Below are 17,711 nucleotides of genomic sequence, written 5' to 3'. Positions count from 1 at the left end.
TATGTGTGCACACCTTACCTCTACTTTCAGAAAGGCAGAAAGACTGTTATCGAAAGACCTTCGGCTTAGGAAAGATAAAAAGAAGGACAACAACGATCACACCAATTATAAACCCGAAGTAAAAATACAAATATATAATATTAAAATTGAATATTTTAATCAGAAGGAGGAATACGAAAATACATAAATAACACTAACTCATGTACTAAAGTTACTGTTACAAACAAGAACAACGCTAGGCGACCTATTCTAACCTTTTACCTTTATTCTCAACCTCCACACCTTCCTATCCATGGTCATGTTCTTAGTGAGCTGGAGCAACACCATATTTTGCTTAATCACCTTTTTCCAATTCTTCTTCGACCTAACAATGAAAGAATAAATTAAAAATTGACTTTATAACGTAATATTTTTAGAATCAAATATGCTTTACCTTTCATGTTCCTTTCGTATAATTTTACTTCAATTATGTTACTTGAATTAAATTTTGCTAAAATATTCATGTATAAAACTTTGGCTCAAAAACTAGTGGTTCTAATCAGAAGGCAGTGGATGATTAATGGCTCAGATTTGAGTTCAACCACTAAGTGGGCGTTTGGACATAAGAATTGTAAAATTCCAAAAAAAATGATTTTGTTTTTTTGTATTTGAAAATTAAAGTTGTGTTTGAACATGAATATAATTTTGAGTTGTTTTAAGTTTGTGAGTGATATGAGTGAAAATTTAAAAAAATAGCCTTTTGAAGTTTTTTAAATTTTCAAAAAAAATTAAAATTTATTTTCAAGTGAAAATTAAAAATTTTATGGTCAAATACTAATTTTAAAAAAAGTAAAAAAATTCGAAAAGTCCAGACGGGCTCTAAGACAGCATCAATGCTTTAGCTAAGGGTTAAAGTAACAATTTACTCAGTTCACATGGGAAGTTATTGCAATTATGACAAAATAGAGGGCACGTTTTCTCGATCAATAGCGGGGCCCACGAAGAGATACACAGTAAAGAGGTGTAGATATCTTAGCGTACTTCCTGTCATGCTGAATCGTAACACTTTTTTTTCCCTTTTCTGTTTATTATTATTATATTATTATCACCTCAAACTCCAAAAATAATTACGAAATATTAATCCACACAAGAAAAAAACACAAAACTCTCTCTCTCTCTCTCTCTCTCGCTCGCTCTCTTTCGTTTGTGTGTGCGTGTGAAGACGGTTCTCTCTCTTTCTCTCTGTTTTGGAAATAAAGGAAGATACTCAAAAGGGTACGTTGGATCCTTTTTATTTTTGTTCGTACAGAGAAGTCACTCTTTTCTGCTACCATTGTTCATCAACTTCTTCTCTGCGGCGGACACCTCACTCTCTTTTTTCTTGTACTCTTTCGCTGGAACTAAAATTTCAATGTCCTCCAGAGCGAAACAAGAAAAAACACAAGGACTTTAAAATCCAAATAAATAGGGAGGTGGGTTTTGTTTATTGTACATATAGTTTTGGAAAAAAATAAGGGGAAACAATCCTATTCATAATCGAAGTTTTTTTTTCCCGTTGTTATTTTTTTCGGATAGATCTATCTGTCTCTCGCATAAACCCTTCAATCTGTTTTGTTTTGTTATTCTTTCCTTTTTTTTTTGGAGATTTTTTGTTTAATGCTTTATATACCTGGGTTTTTTTGTTGCATGTGAGGGTTCAATTCTTTCTGAAAAATCCGTTAATTTAAACTGTTTTTTGTTTGTTCTGTGGTTTAAAAAGCTATGTGGATTTTTTGATGACAGGAAAAGAGGTGATTTTTGTAGGGGTTTTTGGATGTTTAGGAGGAATGCTGTGGATTGACTGAATTTGGGGATTTTTTACTATTTTATCCCCTGCATTCTTTTAAGAGGAAATGGGGAGTTCGGGTGAGTCAAGTGCCAAAGCCATTGATGCGTCGGTGGGTGGGCTGGTGTGGGTCCGCAGGCGAAATGGGTCGTGGTGGCCTGGTCGGATTTTGGGCCCAGATGAGTTACCTCAGAGTTGTTCTGTTTCACCAAGATCAGGCACTCCTGTTAAGCTCCTTGGCAGAGAAGATGCCAGTGTGTAAGTTCTTGTTTTCACTGCCTTTGTCTTATTTATTTATCTTTTTTTTTTATAACTGTGGTGTTGTGGCCCGCCTGCGCGATTGTCTCCGCTGGGATTTGAACCTAAGACCTCATGGTTGTAACCCTCTTCACTAACCACCAGGCCACACCCTTGGGTGCATTATTTATTTATCTTAGTATGAGACTTTCTCCTTGCCATTTGTTTGAAGGGGAGGTGGTTAGCAGTCTCTCGCATTAATCGTAATTATAGTTCCTACTCCTAAACTTGTAAAAAATGGATAAAAAGACATTAGATTCCTCTGTGGAGCTAGGTTGATGCTTTATGTGCTTAGGATTTGGATCAGATCATAGGAATATGCAAAAACCTTAAAAGACAAATAATATGGATCATCAGGAGTAAAATTTTGACGATGAAGTAAAATTAAAATGAATGGAGAATTCATGTTCTAGAGTTGGTTGCAGGGAAGAAGTTGGCGAGTGTGTGGTTCATTCATTCCTGTAGCTGCTAAGGTTCCTCGTGCAGAGAAGTCGCATAGTTATGGACTTGTAGTGTCTGTTTTGGAACAAAAATATTAGACATAGTGTGTGCCAATTTACTTTCCACCTATAATAGAACTAAGCTAACGAACCTAATTACCATGTCGTGAAACAAGAAATTGTGGGAACTACTTCTGGCAATTAAAATATGAAACCTACAGAATAACTTACGGTTAGGTCTTACTGATTCTTGTGGAGAGGCGTTCAGACTTTTGGAATGTTAGGTAACTCCATCTGCTTCTATTACTTAATGTTTTAGTATTTCAATTTAGCTTTCTTATGGTACTTTCTTTGCTGTGAACTGGTCTATACTGCTTGTGCCATTTATGTGGTACGTACAACAGTTTTTGGCTTTGAAAAGTTTAATGTAAACCGTGCGATCTAGGTTTTCAGGTGTTTATTGGCTATTGTCAAGTAACAATGTTGATTCTTGACTTTTGCTAGTGTTGTAAGCGTTTTGTCATATCTGTATGTGACGTGCAGGATCTTATTTGGCAATATGGGGAATCTTCCTTATTTTTTTGATGAAGTAATGAGTTTTATAGAAAAAGGCATCAAGAAGATGCAAGAAGTACAAGAGAGAGGGAAAGAGTAAGCTTTGATACCCAAAAAAAGAAAAGAAAAAATACTAGGCTAAAGCAAAACAACAACAACAACAACAACGACCCAGTATAATCCCACAAGTGGGGTCTGGGGAGGGTAATATGTACGCAGACCTTACCCCTACCCCGAAGGGTAGAGAGGCTGTTTCCAGGAGACCCTCGGCTCAAAAAAGCAATAGGAGATGATATATTAGTGCCATAAAAATGCGTAAAGGGGATCTACAGGGGATAAACACTGCCAACTAAATAACCAAAGGAGACATCTAGACTTAAGTGTGTGTGTTTGAGTTGATATCCCATCAAAACATCTGTGATTCTTGTCCAGACACCCCAAAAGATACAAGCAGGGATCATCTTTTTCAAAAGAAAAGAATATGGGGAAGTTTTGAGCAGGAGGTGCTTCCCGGTCTTTCCTCTCTGACGGCTTTATCAACTTTCCAACCAGACTAGCATTCATATGGGGAGTCTTCCTTCTATTGGTAAAAGTTGAGTTATCAAGATAGCTAAGATTACTATATGTTCCCTAATTGCGGTTCTACCTCAGTAAGAAGTCATTCAGAGCCATTTTACTCCTGATTGTTTCTGTTGCAGAATCCAGTTCTACATGTTCCTCGCAAATTAAAACTGGTTCAAGTGGCTCAAAGTTCTTGTTGGATACTAAAAGCATCTTAGTCCTTTTTGTAGTTGCACCCGTTTTTCCCGGTTACGGAGACATTACTTTCCTTGCTAATTATTGGGCTGCCAAGAAAAGTTGACATTAGTTTCCTTGCTATCTTTTAACCTGCTAATACTTCCGCAGTTCAGATATATGGTGTTCCTTTTCACTCATGTGTTTTACTTTCTCTTATAGCAGTATTTGTCATCTTTGTTTTCTTTTGAATGGACTTGTTTTTTTCTTTCTCGTTCCATTTTTGCCCTCCCTTTTTAAGGAGTGTACCAACTGTGGAAGTGAATATTTTCCTTTTCCTTTTTCCTCGATTCTTGATAAAAAGGTCTAGTAATTGCTGCTGTTTCAGGGACTGGTATAATCTTGAAAAATCTAAACGGGTGAAAGCCTTTCGTTGTGGGGAGTATGATGAATGTATTGAGAAAGCTAAGGCTGCTGCTGCTAACTCTTCAAGAAAGGCTGTCAAATATGCTCGAAGAGAGGATGCCATTATTCATGCTCTAGAGATTGAAAATGCTCGTCTCGGGAAAGACCATCCAAATTTTTTCTCAAGAATAGATAAAGAAGATGGAGAGCATCATACCATGGAAGACTCACATACTTCATCTAATCCTCATGAAGATGGTAAGGATTTAGATGAGGAACTCACTAGTTCAGAAGATAATTCAAATTCTGCTCAAGAATTATCTCAATCTGGTGTATCATTTGAGGCGCCAAATCATGTAATTGCTTCTAATGAGCAACCTGTGTGTGGGAGACGGAGGAGAACACCAAATGACTCAGAGGATGATGGAACTGAGGGAAGTAAGCGCATGAAAGGACTTGATGACCTGGGGATGGGTGTGGTGTCATCTCTGAAAAGGAAGAGATCTCAGGTGGCACATGTTCATGATTTTTTAAAGAGAAAGAACCGTCGCCGACCCTTGACAAAGGTTTTGGAGAGTACAGCAATGGTGTCTGTTCCTATAATGTGTGAACAACTTCCTAGTCCAACTGGCTCTACTCTCGCAGGGGTGTCTGAAAGCAAAGTTCATGGGTTACAATCTATAGAGTCAGGGAAAAGTTCCCCGGCTGTACTCAATAACGACACAGATAATATCTCAGTTACTTGTGGGAATGGGAAACCATTGAATGTATTTGGCTACGCTCATGATTCTTCCCTTGTTAAATGCAAACAGAAAGAGAGTGAAATTTCCAGCATTTTGGGGTTGTCTGAGAATGGCTCTTCTGACAGGTTGTTTGATGTGCCTTTAGTTACAGAAGAGAAGCATTCTGCAGGTATTCATGTGCAGTAGCAGAAATTTCTTTGCATTGTACTGTTTAAAATTTCATTGGAGTAGCAGTGTTATTAAAGGCTCATTTGAGGTCCGCTTAGCACTTAGTTAAAGCTAGGTTGTCCATTTGGCAAGCTTAGGTGGTGCTATAGTGTAGGCGTGAAGGTTCTAAGACGTGTGCCTCGATTCCAATGGGTCTGTCTTTAAGTGGACGATACTAAACAATAAATATATTTGTCAACTGATACATTAATTGTTAAAAAACGTGGTTTAGAACCATGGAATCTTAGGGTGGATAACGTCTGTGCATACTGCATAATATGGTTTAGAAGGTTTATATGCAATAGGATTTCCCTTCCCTTTGGTTATGGAAGACCCAAAACTAATGTGCTCCAGGTCTCATGGAAGCCCCATTGGCCTTTGTTCTTTGGCATAAGACACGACTTAGTTTAAGTGATTTGAAGTGGTAGATTTTGGGTGTGGTAGTTTTGGTGAATCATTCCTCTTAACTTCGCAGTTGGTTTGCATTATAAGAGTTTTAACTTAGAGTGGGACTCTCTCATACTTCCAGTTTTCTTCTCTACTTCATGTTGGGGTTTGTGGCTGAGTTCGGCAGATTAATTAGTAGAAGCACCCATTTCTGTCTCATGTTTTCTCATGACACTCTAATGTGTTATATACAAAACCTGATACACCAGCCTCCGCACGTCTTGGACTTCTTAGATCTCACTCTAGAAAAATTTCTAAACTCTCATTGTCGAACTTGGATTAAGAACTTATCTTCTAATGCAACTGTTCCCAAAAAAAATATTTTTTTCTTTTGATTTGTATTGAGGATACCTTTTCAGTGGGAGAACTTGTCATGACACTTCTTTGTACGTGAATTTGTTTTCAATTTCTTCTCTTATCAACGTTATGGGTTTCTAGTAGCTTTTTCACCAATGATTTCTGAAGTTATGTTAAAAAAGCTTTTCTTCCGCTGTTTATTGTTCCTTTTTCCGGTTTTTTATTTCTGATTTAACATGGTTGCTCTTCTGCTGTCTGATCTATCTATGTCTGCCTTTTCCCCATTGGATTGTTGTTCTTGTTATTTGTGTATGCTGATGTTCTTTATTTCTCCACACAGGCTTGTCTCCTATAATGTCTTGTACATCTCAGAAGGCTAAAGGTGGTGTTGGGGCACAGCCTAGCCAGGGCAGCCAAGTTGAAGCTATGTCGTTTGGGAGTGAGGAGCTTGATGACTCAGACTCTACTAGTTCTGGTAGTGACGATTTCCAATGTTTTAGCCAGAGGATGGAGAAAGGAACTTCAAAGTGGCAGTTGAAAGGAAAGAGGAATTCGAGGCAGACAAGTAAGATTACAAAGAAAGATTCTGTAAAACACGGAGACTTAAAAGATGAATCAAATGTATATTTGACTGCTATGGATCTTGATGCATTCCCTCTTTCTCCAGGTCGTAAAGTTGGTTGCTATAATACTGGCGGTTCCCATGCTTCAGAGAGTTTGACATATCGTTTAAAGTCGAAATCAGCAACAACTACGCCTCAGTCCGAAACAAGATCCATAGTGGATGAGTTGCGAGGTTGGGGCAGGAATGTTTCTCTCAGAGAGGCTCGTATGAAGGGGCCAACAGCTGAGCTGCTAGCTCCCCAGAGGTTGCTACCCTATCGCCAGTCTCGATATACAGTTAACCCCAAGTATGAGTCATCAGATTTTTCTCTTAGGCACCACATAGCTGATTCTTCACTGTATGATGTTAATCTTGAGGTCAAAGCCAGCTATCGTCCACAGCATGTTCCATATATTTCTCTAATGAGCAAATTGAATGGTCAGCCTATCATAGGTCACCCTCTCACAGTTGAAGTCTTGGATGATGGCTTTTGTGATAATCTGCTAGTCAGTGGATCTGAGTGCTATAGCAGCAGCTATGACTTGGATGAGGATCACAGTGAGAACAACTCAGCTTTGCAAGGTGCGGATATGGATTATGAATCCAAGCCAAGTTTGGCGGCCAGGATATCGACTAGGCATCACATGGTGCAACCTCGTGGTTCACCAACTAAGTCACCCAAGACGAGGAAAAACGGCCTCCTTTCAAAGAAGATTAGAAAATTGTCTTCCTTAACTGGTTCTCACCAACAAAATAAAGAGAAGAAACCTGTAGTAGAGAAGCTTAAAGGCCCTGCAGTAGCTTGTGTCCCCCTGAAAATAGTGTTCAGTAGGATAAATGAAGCATTAAATAGCTCAGTACGACCTGCCCACCGTTCTATTATACCAAGCATCGGTTGAATGATGCTCCATTGACCGGAAAGGCCAGAGTAGTGAACTATGAGGATTTGTTCTGTAGGAATTCTGATTTTTAGCAGCCCAGTCTGGGTTCTCGAGTTGAATCTTTTTTGTACAATAACAGGGTGTGATCACCGTTGTGGAAAATGTGGTGCTGGGGGAACTCTGCTGATTGGTTGCTTTGTCTGGTGTATATAATGTAACGTTAGGTGAGGTGTAAAAATGGTGGTCTGATTAGGATTGGTTCAATTTTTCGACTTTGATTTAGAGGGTTAATAACTTTATGCTTTTTATATTTATGGTACAGATTGCACTGGCTACTTCAGTGCATCATTTAAAATCTCTTCCCCGTCTATCTATTTTGTATTTTGAGACGTTGAGAACTGAGCCTCATTTTTGAGAATGAAATCCTAGTTTTGAGATCCTAGTTTGATGTAGAACGAGGAATTTCAAGCGTTGGGGAAGGGACATTCTCATTGCAAGAAGCAATGTCACTTCTATGTGGTGAGATGGTGGCACGTTATGTCATCTGTATGTAGATTGCAACACTTGGAATTCAGTTTTGGATCAACTGGAACTTCTTTAAATTTATGTGAATTTACTTATGTCGCTAGATTGCGTGTGATAATGTTAGTAATGTGTAGCTACATTGCAATTGCAAAGGAGAAATGCGTATGGATTTGAGAACCAGGTTTTGTAGTTGCAATTTCACGATGATATTAGACTAGTTTTCTTCTCTTTGGCAGTAAAAACTAGAAACTCTAATGGGGTCATTTATGATAAATTTGCTTGTAAGTGTTCAAAAGCACTTTTACATTTTTTTTTTTTGGCTTTAAAGTACTTTTAGCAATATCTTAGAGTTTATATAGATAACCTTTTATCCCCCTAGACATCCAAAATTGGATAAGGAGGGGCACAATTGTTTTAGTTCGCTATACCAAACAAAATAAAGTAAATTATTGATTCACACTTTCAAACAAATTAAAAGGAATTAAAAATAATAAATTTATATTAGACTCTCTTTAATAGGCATGACAACTGTTACATATACAATTCCTCCTCCTACCTTTTTTTTTTTAAAATTAATATAAAATAATTAAAGAATTTGTCATCATAAATGACCGTATGTTTGGACTAAATTAATTTCTCTCGAGAGCGTTTATACGTGAAAGAAAAAATGAAAAAGATAGAGCAAAGATCACTTCTAGCCCGCGATCAAAATTATTTATATATAGTAATCGCAAAAATGTATAAAATTTACTATATATTTTACATATATAGCGGCTATATATTGTCATTTTTACAAGGAGAAAATGGGCCATTTCCGTAAATTCAAATGTTCAGGCCCGTCCAATTCCTTGCCTAAGGGCTTTTAGATGCCAATATATAATGCAAAATTTACACACTTTTGCGATCTTAAGTTCACAACATCTTCCTCTACCGCCGTCAAAGCAAAACCCTAGGCTCTCAGTTAGTGGAAATGACAACAGTTCCAGGGCAACTTGTATGGGAGATCGTGAAGAAAAACAACTCCTTTTTGGTTAAGGAGTTCGGTAATGGTACCGCCGGTGTTGTTTTCAGCAAAGAACCTAACAATCTTTACAACCTTCACTCTTACAAACACTCTGGTTAGTCCCCTTACATTTGTACCTCTTAAAATTGTCTAATTGCTTTTATAGATCAGGATTTTGTTTCGTTGATTCCAATCCGTTAAAATTATCTATTGATTGATGGTTTACATGCAATTTGTCATATGTCGTTCGAATGTTATTTAGGATTTTCATAGTGTACACATTTGGTTTTTTAATTGAAGTTGAGGTCTGTCATGTTTGGTATTGTTTTTAATTGTGGAAAGGTTTGCTTAATTCACAGCTTGTTTGGATTATTGTTGCATATTTGGCATGGGTTAAATTAACGTGAAGTGAATTTTGTTTTATGGTGTTATGATTGTTTAGGCCTAGCAAACAAGAAAACTGTGACTATCCAGGCTGAGGGGAAAGATAAGTCTGTGTTGCTTGCCACATCGAAGACCAAGAAGCAAAACAAGCCTTCAACTTTGCTGAACAAATCTGTGATGAAGAAGGAATTCCGCAGAATGACCAAGGCTGTAACCAACCAGGTTGGTTTCCCTTGATTATTTGCTATGTAATTGTTTGTAGCCAAACAGCATTATGGTGACTTTGTATCCTTGCAGTGTTTGTCATCAAATCAAATTTCGATAGCTTCTCTATTTTTGTGCTTACAGAGATGTGTTAGGATTTCTCACCTTCATAATTTTGAGGTTGAACTTTTCTCCAGAATCTGTCATTGTCCTTTTTATTAAGGTTAAGGGTTTTATGTGTTTGGACTTTGGATTGCGTATTATTTTGATTATTTAGAGTCTACACCCTTGAATTAATATAAATCGTTGATAATAGTCACATTTGAAGTAATGGTTGGTTAGCTTTGAGAATTAGTTACGTTGATAATAGTCACATTTGAAGTAAGGGTTGGTTAGCTTTGAGAATTAGTTATCTTTTTTATATAGTGCCTGATGGACTATTTTGGTTATTTGAAGTGATCAGATGAATAGTCCAAACCAAATAGGTTGTCAGGGTCTATATTTGGAATAAAGACAGTAGTACTACATTATGATGAGTTGCTATTGTTCTCTTGCGTTTGCCTTTTTCTTTGGAGATATATTTAAAATGTTAATTTATCAGGGTTTTCCCATTATGCCTTCTGATGTGTTAGTTGCTAGTTCTCAGTTCTTGCTGTATTCCACGAGTTGTTAAGGTTTTCTGGAGATTACTTCTGGTGAATACTTCTGAATACTAATATTGATGTCCTGTTAAATAATGTAGCAGTTGCTTTGTTTGAAGTAATGGTTGGTTGTTAGCTTTGAGAATTAGTTCTTTTGTCAAGGATCCATATGCAGACTGCACATGAATCATTTTGACTGAGTTGTTATTCTTTCCCATTTGCCTTCAATTTTCTTGGGAGATACTTGTGTAATATTTTATCTGCCAAGGTTTTTCTCATTGTTATGTCTGTCACATTATGTTTTTTAATCCTATTTTCTAGTCTGTTCTTACTGTATTGCATGAGTTAGCTTTTCCATAGGTTACTTCTAGTAACTACTTCTGAACATTAATTTGTCTTTGTTAAATAGTTATCTCAGCCTTGTCTATTTTCACATTTTGTATGAAGATATTTAACATAGCTAATTATACAGGTTGCAGACAACTACTACAGGCCAGATCTGAAGAAGGCAGCCCTTGCAAGGCTGAGTGCCGTGAACAGGAGTCTCAAGGTTGCCAAGTCAGGTGTTAAGAAGAAGAACAGGCAGGCTTAAGACTTCATGCTAGGAAATGCTATGGCGTGTGACTTGCAACGCATGGTCCTTTAAGTACCAAAGTTTTGTGTTAGAATTTTATCTTATATTTCTTTCTGAGGTAGCTATTGGCAAGAACACTGTTTTTCTAGTTTTGACTCTTGAGCAAATATTGGCTTCCTTTATCAGTTTAAAAAGATTATTAACATTAATGTATGGACATGGGGCTTTATAAATGCGCGTCACTTCCATTTGCGTGGTTATTTTTATTTTTTGCATCTGGTATAATTTTTTGCATGTCCTTAAGTAAAAATAGCTAAATTGCCGGTTTTAAATCTATATGTTTTAGTATTATTTTATGTGAATAAAGCACCAAAATGCGAATATTGTTATGAAATAAAAGCAATTTAGTGAAGCATGAACAAGAAATAAAAGCAATTTAGTAAAGCATGAACAAGAAATAAAAGTAACTTAGTAAAACATGAACAAGAATAGAGATAGAGAGAAGGAAGAGATTTTCTTCTTCAATTGTGTGTATTTTGCTATCTATTACAAAGCCTTTATATAGGTATGAAAAGTGAAGAAAATATGTCATGGAATATGTCATGGAACATAGAAAATATGTCATTGAATATGTCATTAACCATTTGAGAGAAAGATCATGGAGGAAGAGTAGACATCCACCATATTTTGATTTTATCATAACACTCCCCCTTGGATGTCCATAAATAATGTGCCTCGTTAAAACCTTATTAGGAAAAAAACCCTATGAGAAAAAAAATCCTAATGAAGGAAAAAGAGTACACATATTTAGAAATACGCCTTTTGGTTGCCTCGTTAAAAACCTTGCAAGGAAAACCCAATGGGACAAAACCTTGAAAGGGAAAAAGAGTACAACGCGTATTAACTCCCCCTGATGAGATCATCAGTTCACATCGTTGAGTCTTCGTATCCCAATCTTGTACACTAGTTTCTTGAAGGTTGATGCCGGTAGATATTTGGTGAAAAAATCAGCCGTATTATCACTTGAACGAATCCGTTGCAAATTAATATCACCATTCTTTTGAAGATCATGTGTGAATAATAATTTAGGTGAAATGTGTTTTGTCCTAACTCCTTTATGAATCCTCCCTTTAATTGGGCTATGCATGTTGTATTTTCTTCATACAAAACTGTGGGTAGTTTATCACACTTCAAACCACATTTGTTTCGAATAAGATGTATAGTAGACCTCAACCATACACATTCTCGACTTACTTCATGAATAACAATTATCTCATCATGATTAGAAGAAATAGCCACGATTGATTGCTTAGTCGATCGCCAAGATATGACAGTGCCTCCACATGTAAACACATAGCATGTTTGAGATCAAGCCTTGTGTGTGTCAGATAAATATTCTACATCGGCATAACCAACAAGATCGGGATTGCAATCATTGCCATAAAATAAGCCCACATTGGTAGTTCCTTTTAGATAACACAATATGTGTTTGATTTCAGTCCAATGTCTCCTTGTAGGAGCAGAGCTATATCTTGCTAAGACATTAACTGAAAACGTTATGTCACGCCTTGTAGTGTTAGAAAAATACATTAGTGCATCAATTGCACTAAGATATGGTACTTCAGGACCAACAAGTTCTTCATTATTTTCATGAAGTCGGAATGGATCTTTATTTATATCGAGTGATCTCACAACCATCGGGGTACTAAATGGATGTGCTTTATCCATATAAAATTGCTTTAAAATCTTTTTAGTGTATGCTGATTGATTGATAAAAATTTCATCTTTCATATACTCAATTTGTAGACCAAGACAAAAAGTCTTTCCAAAATTTTTCATTTCAAATTCTTTCTTTAAACAGTCTACTGCTTTAGGAAGCTGCCTGGGAGTTGTAATGATATTTGAATCATCAACATACACAGAGATTATAACAAATTCAAATCCAGATCTTTTTATAAAGATACAAGGACAATTGAATCATTATTGTACCCTTCTTTCAATAGGTACTCACACAGGCAATTATACCACATGCGCCCTGATTGTTTCAATTCGTATAAGAATTTTTGAAGCTTTATTTAATAAATTTCTTGGAAACATTAATATGCTTCAAAACAATTTTAATCCTTCAATAATTTCCATGATACGCATATCAAGTTTTCATGTATTGCCAGATTAAAACCTGAAATAATTATATCAACCATAAGAGAACATGTCTCCATATAATCAATGTGAGGATATTTACTATTTTCTTGTGTCACAAGTCGTCTGTATGTCTATCGACTTGAACTTTTTGCACAAGAATACATTTATACCTCCATTGGCTTTATACTTTCATGTGTTGGGACTATCCACGCAACTTCACATTTTTTCAAGTGAAGTCAATTTTCATTGCTTATTTTTCATTTGGCCAATCATTTATGTGTCCAAATTTCATGACAGATTTGAGCTCAAGATCCTCGTCAATATTAATAATATTGAGCGCTACATTATGTTAACAATATCATCGACGATCACTTTACGTCGGTTCCATTATTACCTAATAAAGACATAACTTATTGAGATCTTTTTATTTCATTATTTTCAGGTACCTGAGCCTCTCCCATGAGGTCTTATGAAGTGTTATGTCGTGGTGCTCTTCTAGGGCACTTGCCTCCTTATTATGACTATTTTGAATATTTGCCCCTCTCCTTCTTCAAGGAGTTTTATCTTTGGAACCGATTGGTCTGTTACACTTCATACGTGCCATAGACTTTGTCCCTCATAGACTTTATTCTATTTGGAGCATTAGCAGCTGAAATATGACATTTAGCTTTGGCTCAGCAAATGCGTCTGGCAATAATTTGTAAATGAATTATCACTTGAACTTCAAGTTCATATTTTCTTGTACGAGGATCTATATGTATTCATAATAATTCATTTCACGTATCACTTTCTCAGCTGCCCATTTTCTCCCCTAATGTTGGGATCACCAATACATTTCCCAACCTTCTTTGGGAACTCATCTTTGTGCATTTTGGTGGCATAATTAAATCATATAGCACATTCATATTTCTATATAGAAATTATTTTGTTCCTGACCCTGAACCGATTGTGATAGGGAGAAATTTTTATAACTTGGCTAGATGCGTACACATGCTGCTGTATATTAAATAATAAATCTCATACCAAATTTCGTTTTTGGGAGTTTTGTTCTCATAAACAATGATTTAGCTATAATTGGAGGCATATAATTTCTGCTAAACCAACTTGGATTTAAACCAGTATTATTAAGATAAATCATCATAATTTATATTCTGGAATTGTGCTCTAATAATTTGAGCAAGCAATCTTGCAAAAACCAAACTGCAAGTTGATAACAAATGCACATGTGACCATAAAATAGATGCATCTATTAAAATCATATAATAGTAAACGGTTCACATGGCAGGTGACTGGGCCCATATATATATCACCTTTTATTCCTTCCAGAAATCAAAGGATTCAATCCCAACCTTTAACTGATATATCATGAGAATAAGCAGCACAAGAGAATTCTTGAAGAATCTTCTATTCTTCAATATATGTCAATGTAATTCTTAATTAATTTTTCGCATCATAATTGAACCGAGATGGTCAACCAGTCATGCCAATTAATATTTGTTTTAGTAAACCTCTAGTTTACTTGTGGCATATGATTCCAGCATCATGCTTATTTATGTGTAGTACAAATAGAAAGAAGATCGGGTAACCTTTCATAATTACCCGGTATGATTATAGAAATATGAAGATATTCAATCTTCCTTTCATTTATAGTCTCAATATGCCAATCACTTTGACTTATATAGTTGAAACTCAAAAAGTTTCTTTTGAGACTTTACAATATCAATGTCATGAATAAGTTTATTCATCCGGGTAGTAACAAATTAGTTTTTTCGGAGTTCTTAATAACTTTTGTACTAAAAGATCTTTTATCATACCATTCATATGGTAAATGTCTCCTTCACGGAGAAAATTATATCATAATAAATTGTCATGGTCAAAATCATCATAAGCAAAATCATTTCTTGCTTTAACTTTGCCTTTAATAACTTTTATAAGGCATGACAAAATAATATTTGGCATATCACATGTACACGATGTAAGCACGTGATTTTTGCCCAATATGAGAATTACTCCCCAAAAATTCAAAAATAAAATAATTTTCCTTGGTGTGCAATTTTGTGATATTTTGAATAATTATTTGTATTTGTCTGTGCATGTTTATTTGCTAAATTAATAAAAAATACAAAAATATATCGCATTTTGTATGTAGGATTTAATTCTATAATTTGTTAGTAATTAAGTTTGTTTACAAAAAAATAAAAATTTACAAAAATAGGCATCGTTTGCATTTTTAGCATTTAATGTCCAAATATACAATTTTATGCTTAATTATTACTTAATTGTGCGTTAATTGTTATTGGAAGTTAATTTGCGCTTTTATAACTTAATTTAGTTCTTAATAATAATTTAAGTATTTTTATAATTTAGTTTTAGAGAAATAAAAAGAAGAAAAGAGAGCGAAAATATAAAGAAAGTCGGAATTGGGCCTCTTCTTCGATTTCAAGCCACAGGCCCAAAAAATGGCCCAATCTTCCCAAACGACCCAGTCCATTTCAAACCGGGTCAACCCGGTCCATAACCCAACACCCCCTATCTTGCATTTCAAAAAAAAAAAACAAAGCAAAACAAAACAAAACAAAAAAAAGAAAAGGAAGAAAACCCTAAAAAATCCCTCTCTCTCATCCGCCCCCCCCCCTTCTCATTCTCTCTTTTCTTCTTCTTCTTCAAGCATCCAAACACCCCATCCATGGCTGCCCTTCCCCCACCTCTTCTCCTTCACATACACACACACAACCACGACAACACAACACACACACCCGCCGCCCGTGTTTCTTCTTCTTCTTCAAGATCGCGAGTGTTTCTTCTTCTTCAAGTTCACGTTGATCGTTGCTTCTTCTTCTTCCTCACTTCATGATGCTGCGTGACTGCTTCGTCCAGCATCTACTGCTGCTCACGTTTTGCATTGTTGCTGCCCCGTCCGGCATCGCTTTCACGGTTGTCTGCTACCTCTCCTTCAAGCTCTTCGTTTGTCCGTTCGTGATCGTCTTCGGCGTCAAATGATTTTGGTGCGATATTTGTTTCCGGGCAGATTTGTTTCCGTTCAAGTTCGTCATTGTTTCGATCCGGTTAGTGGGTTTTTGAGTTTCATTTTTTGCCCGTAATTTGTTTGATATTTTTCGGATCCAAAATCGATAAATGATTCAATTCTTGTTTTGTTTGTTCATCATTGAAATAATTTTTTTTTAGTTTGTTTATATGTTTGGTTGGTTTAATTTTCAGATTCAAATGAAAATTTAATTAATTGATTTTCAGTTTATTTCATGTTAATTTAATTTTTGCAAAAAAAAAAGGAATTGTTAGTTTAGGTTTAATATTGTTAGATTTAGTTTAAATCGCTTGAATCCGTTGTTTGTTTAATATAGATTTCATTCATGATCATGTATCTTTGTTATATTTTTTTTGTTGGATTTAATTAAGAAAGATTAATTGATTATTTGAAGATTAGTGATTTGAATATGTTTATTTGTTTTGTTTAAGTTCAATTCGAAATTTGAATAAAGTTTGTTATTGTGGTTGAATCTTTTCATTCATGTTCATACTTTATTTGATTGATCTTGAATCCGAAATTTGTATAGTTTGATTTTCTTATTTCTTGTTTATCATTTGTGATTATTTCTTGAATTGGTCTCATAATCTTGTTTAAAGTTTAATATAAGAATTGTTTGTTGTAATGTTGTTAGAGTTGATTTTAAGTTCAATATTATTGAATTTAAGAATCTAAATATACTTGTTTGATTGTTGTTGTTTAAATCCGAAAAATAGGTTTGTTGTTGCTAAAAATATTGTTCAATCAAATTTTAGTTGTTCTTGGTTGTTCAATTTGTGTTCATGTGATTTGTTGTTGAAATGTTGTTAAAATCATGTTCATGTGATATTGTTGTTATGATGTTCATCCGTGTTCATATTGTTGTTTGAACATTGTTAGAAATTGATCATATTGTCTATATTTTGGTTAAGTTTGATTAATTGATGTGTTATAGCTGATGGGTAGTTTGGTAAATTTGTAATACGTTCAGGGGTAGTTTGGTAATTTCAGTAAGGTCGGAAGGGGTAGTTTAGGAATTGTACATTTTGTAATTGTTTATTTGAAGCATGGGGGACAAAATGAAATGGGGTGGGTTGTGATATGATTATTTAATATAAAGGGGGGACAAGATTTAATTTAAAGGGGAATCTTGCATTATTTTAAATGAAGCATGGGGGACAAAATGAAATGGGGTGGTGTGATATGTTTATTTAATGTAATGGGGATGAGTGGAAAGATAATGGGTTGGGTAGAGAAAAGTATGGATTTTAATTAATTGAAAGGTTTATGGGATGGGTTATATATGTGAGGTCTTGAAATCAAAAAATATAGACAGAGAGATAGAGAAAAAATACACAGATACGAGAGAGAGAAACAAATCTGAAAATAAGAGAGAGAAAAGGGCTGAACATTTAAGAGATAGAAAATTCCGAAAAATATTTAAGCTTTCAAAAAATAAAAATAAAAACTAAAAAAAAATATTCTGCTTTCTTTTGTTGTTTGAAATCAGAATTAATTGTTGTTTCATCAAAGCTGGAAGATTTTGTTTTTTTTTGGATTACTACTCCACTGGTTTGTTACTGTTGCTGGGCTATTGTTGCTGTGTTGTACTGATTTTACTGCTGCTGCTGATTCTCATATTCATTTTCTTTTGCTTCCAATATCAGGTACACAACTGAAAAGCTGGTTATTGTAATCCGAAATATGAAGCATGAATACATATGAAGAATGAAAATTTGAAGTTTTAATTTCGTTTTTTTTTCTTTGTTTCTTTTGTTGATTGTATTTAAGCTATTTC

At 35.2% G+C, this 17,711-nt stretch overlaps 2 protein-coding genes across 4 annotated transcripts; both read left to right on the top strand.

The window, feature by feature from the left end:
* Window positions 1–1,108: 1,108 nt before the first annotated feature.
* LOC104231252 (uncharacterized protein At1g51745) lies at window positions 1,109–7,870 on the top strand. 3 transcript variants are annotated; one of them, XM_070171317.1, is made up of 5 exons: window positions 1,109–1,254; window positions 1,762–2,062; window positions 4,220–5,148; window positions 6,271–6,495; window positions 6,598–7,870. In XM_070171317.1, the coding sequence occupies exons 2-5, from the start codon at window positions 1,872–1,874 to the stop codon at window positions 7,431–7,433; spliced, it is 2,181 nt and encodes a 726-aa protein (XP_070027418.1). In that variant the 5' UTR covers window positions 1,109–1,254; window positions 1,762–1,871; the 3' UTR covers window positions 7,434–7,870. The 3 variants fall into 3 exon arrangements, with proteins under 3 accessions (XP_070027418.1, XP_070027416.1, XP_070027417.1); XM_070171315.1 differs by having other exon boundaries at window positions 6,271–7,577; XM_070171316.1 differs by lacking the exon at window positions 1,109–1,254 and adding an exon at window positions 1,269–1,451 and having other exon boundaries at window positions 6,271–7,577.
* Window positions 7,871–8,776: 906 nt separating this feature from the next.
* Window positions 8,777–10,994, top strand: LOC104231253 (large ribosomal subunit protein eL28z-like). Its single transcript, XM_009784214.2, has 3 exons — window positions 8,777–9,058; window positions 9,386–9,549; window positions 10,645–10,994. The coding sequence occupies exons 1-3, from the start codon at window positions 8,911–8,913 to the stop codon at window positions 10,762–10,764; spliced, it is 432 nt and encodes a 143-aa protein (XP_009782516.1). The 5' UTR covers window positions 8,777–8,910; the 3' UTR covers window positions 10,765–10,994.
* Window positions 10,995–17,711: the final 6,717 nt, after the last annotated feature.

The sequence above is a fragment of the Nicotiana sylvestris genome, chromosome 3 (assembly GCF_000393655.2).
Source record: "Nicotiana sylvestris chromosome 3, ASM39365v2, whole genome shotgun sequence".
Classification (NCBI taxonomy): domain Eukaryota; kingdom Viridiplantae; phylum Streptophyta; class Magnoliopsida; order Solanales; family Solanaceae; genus Nicotiana; species Nicotiana sylvestris.
Note: the sequence above shows the minus strand (reverse complement) of the source record. Positions and strands in the feature narration are given on the sequence as shown.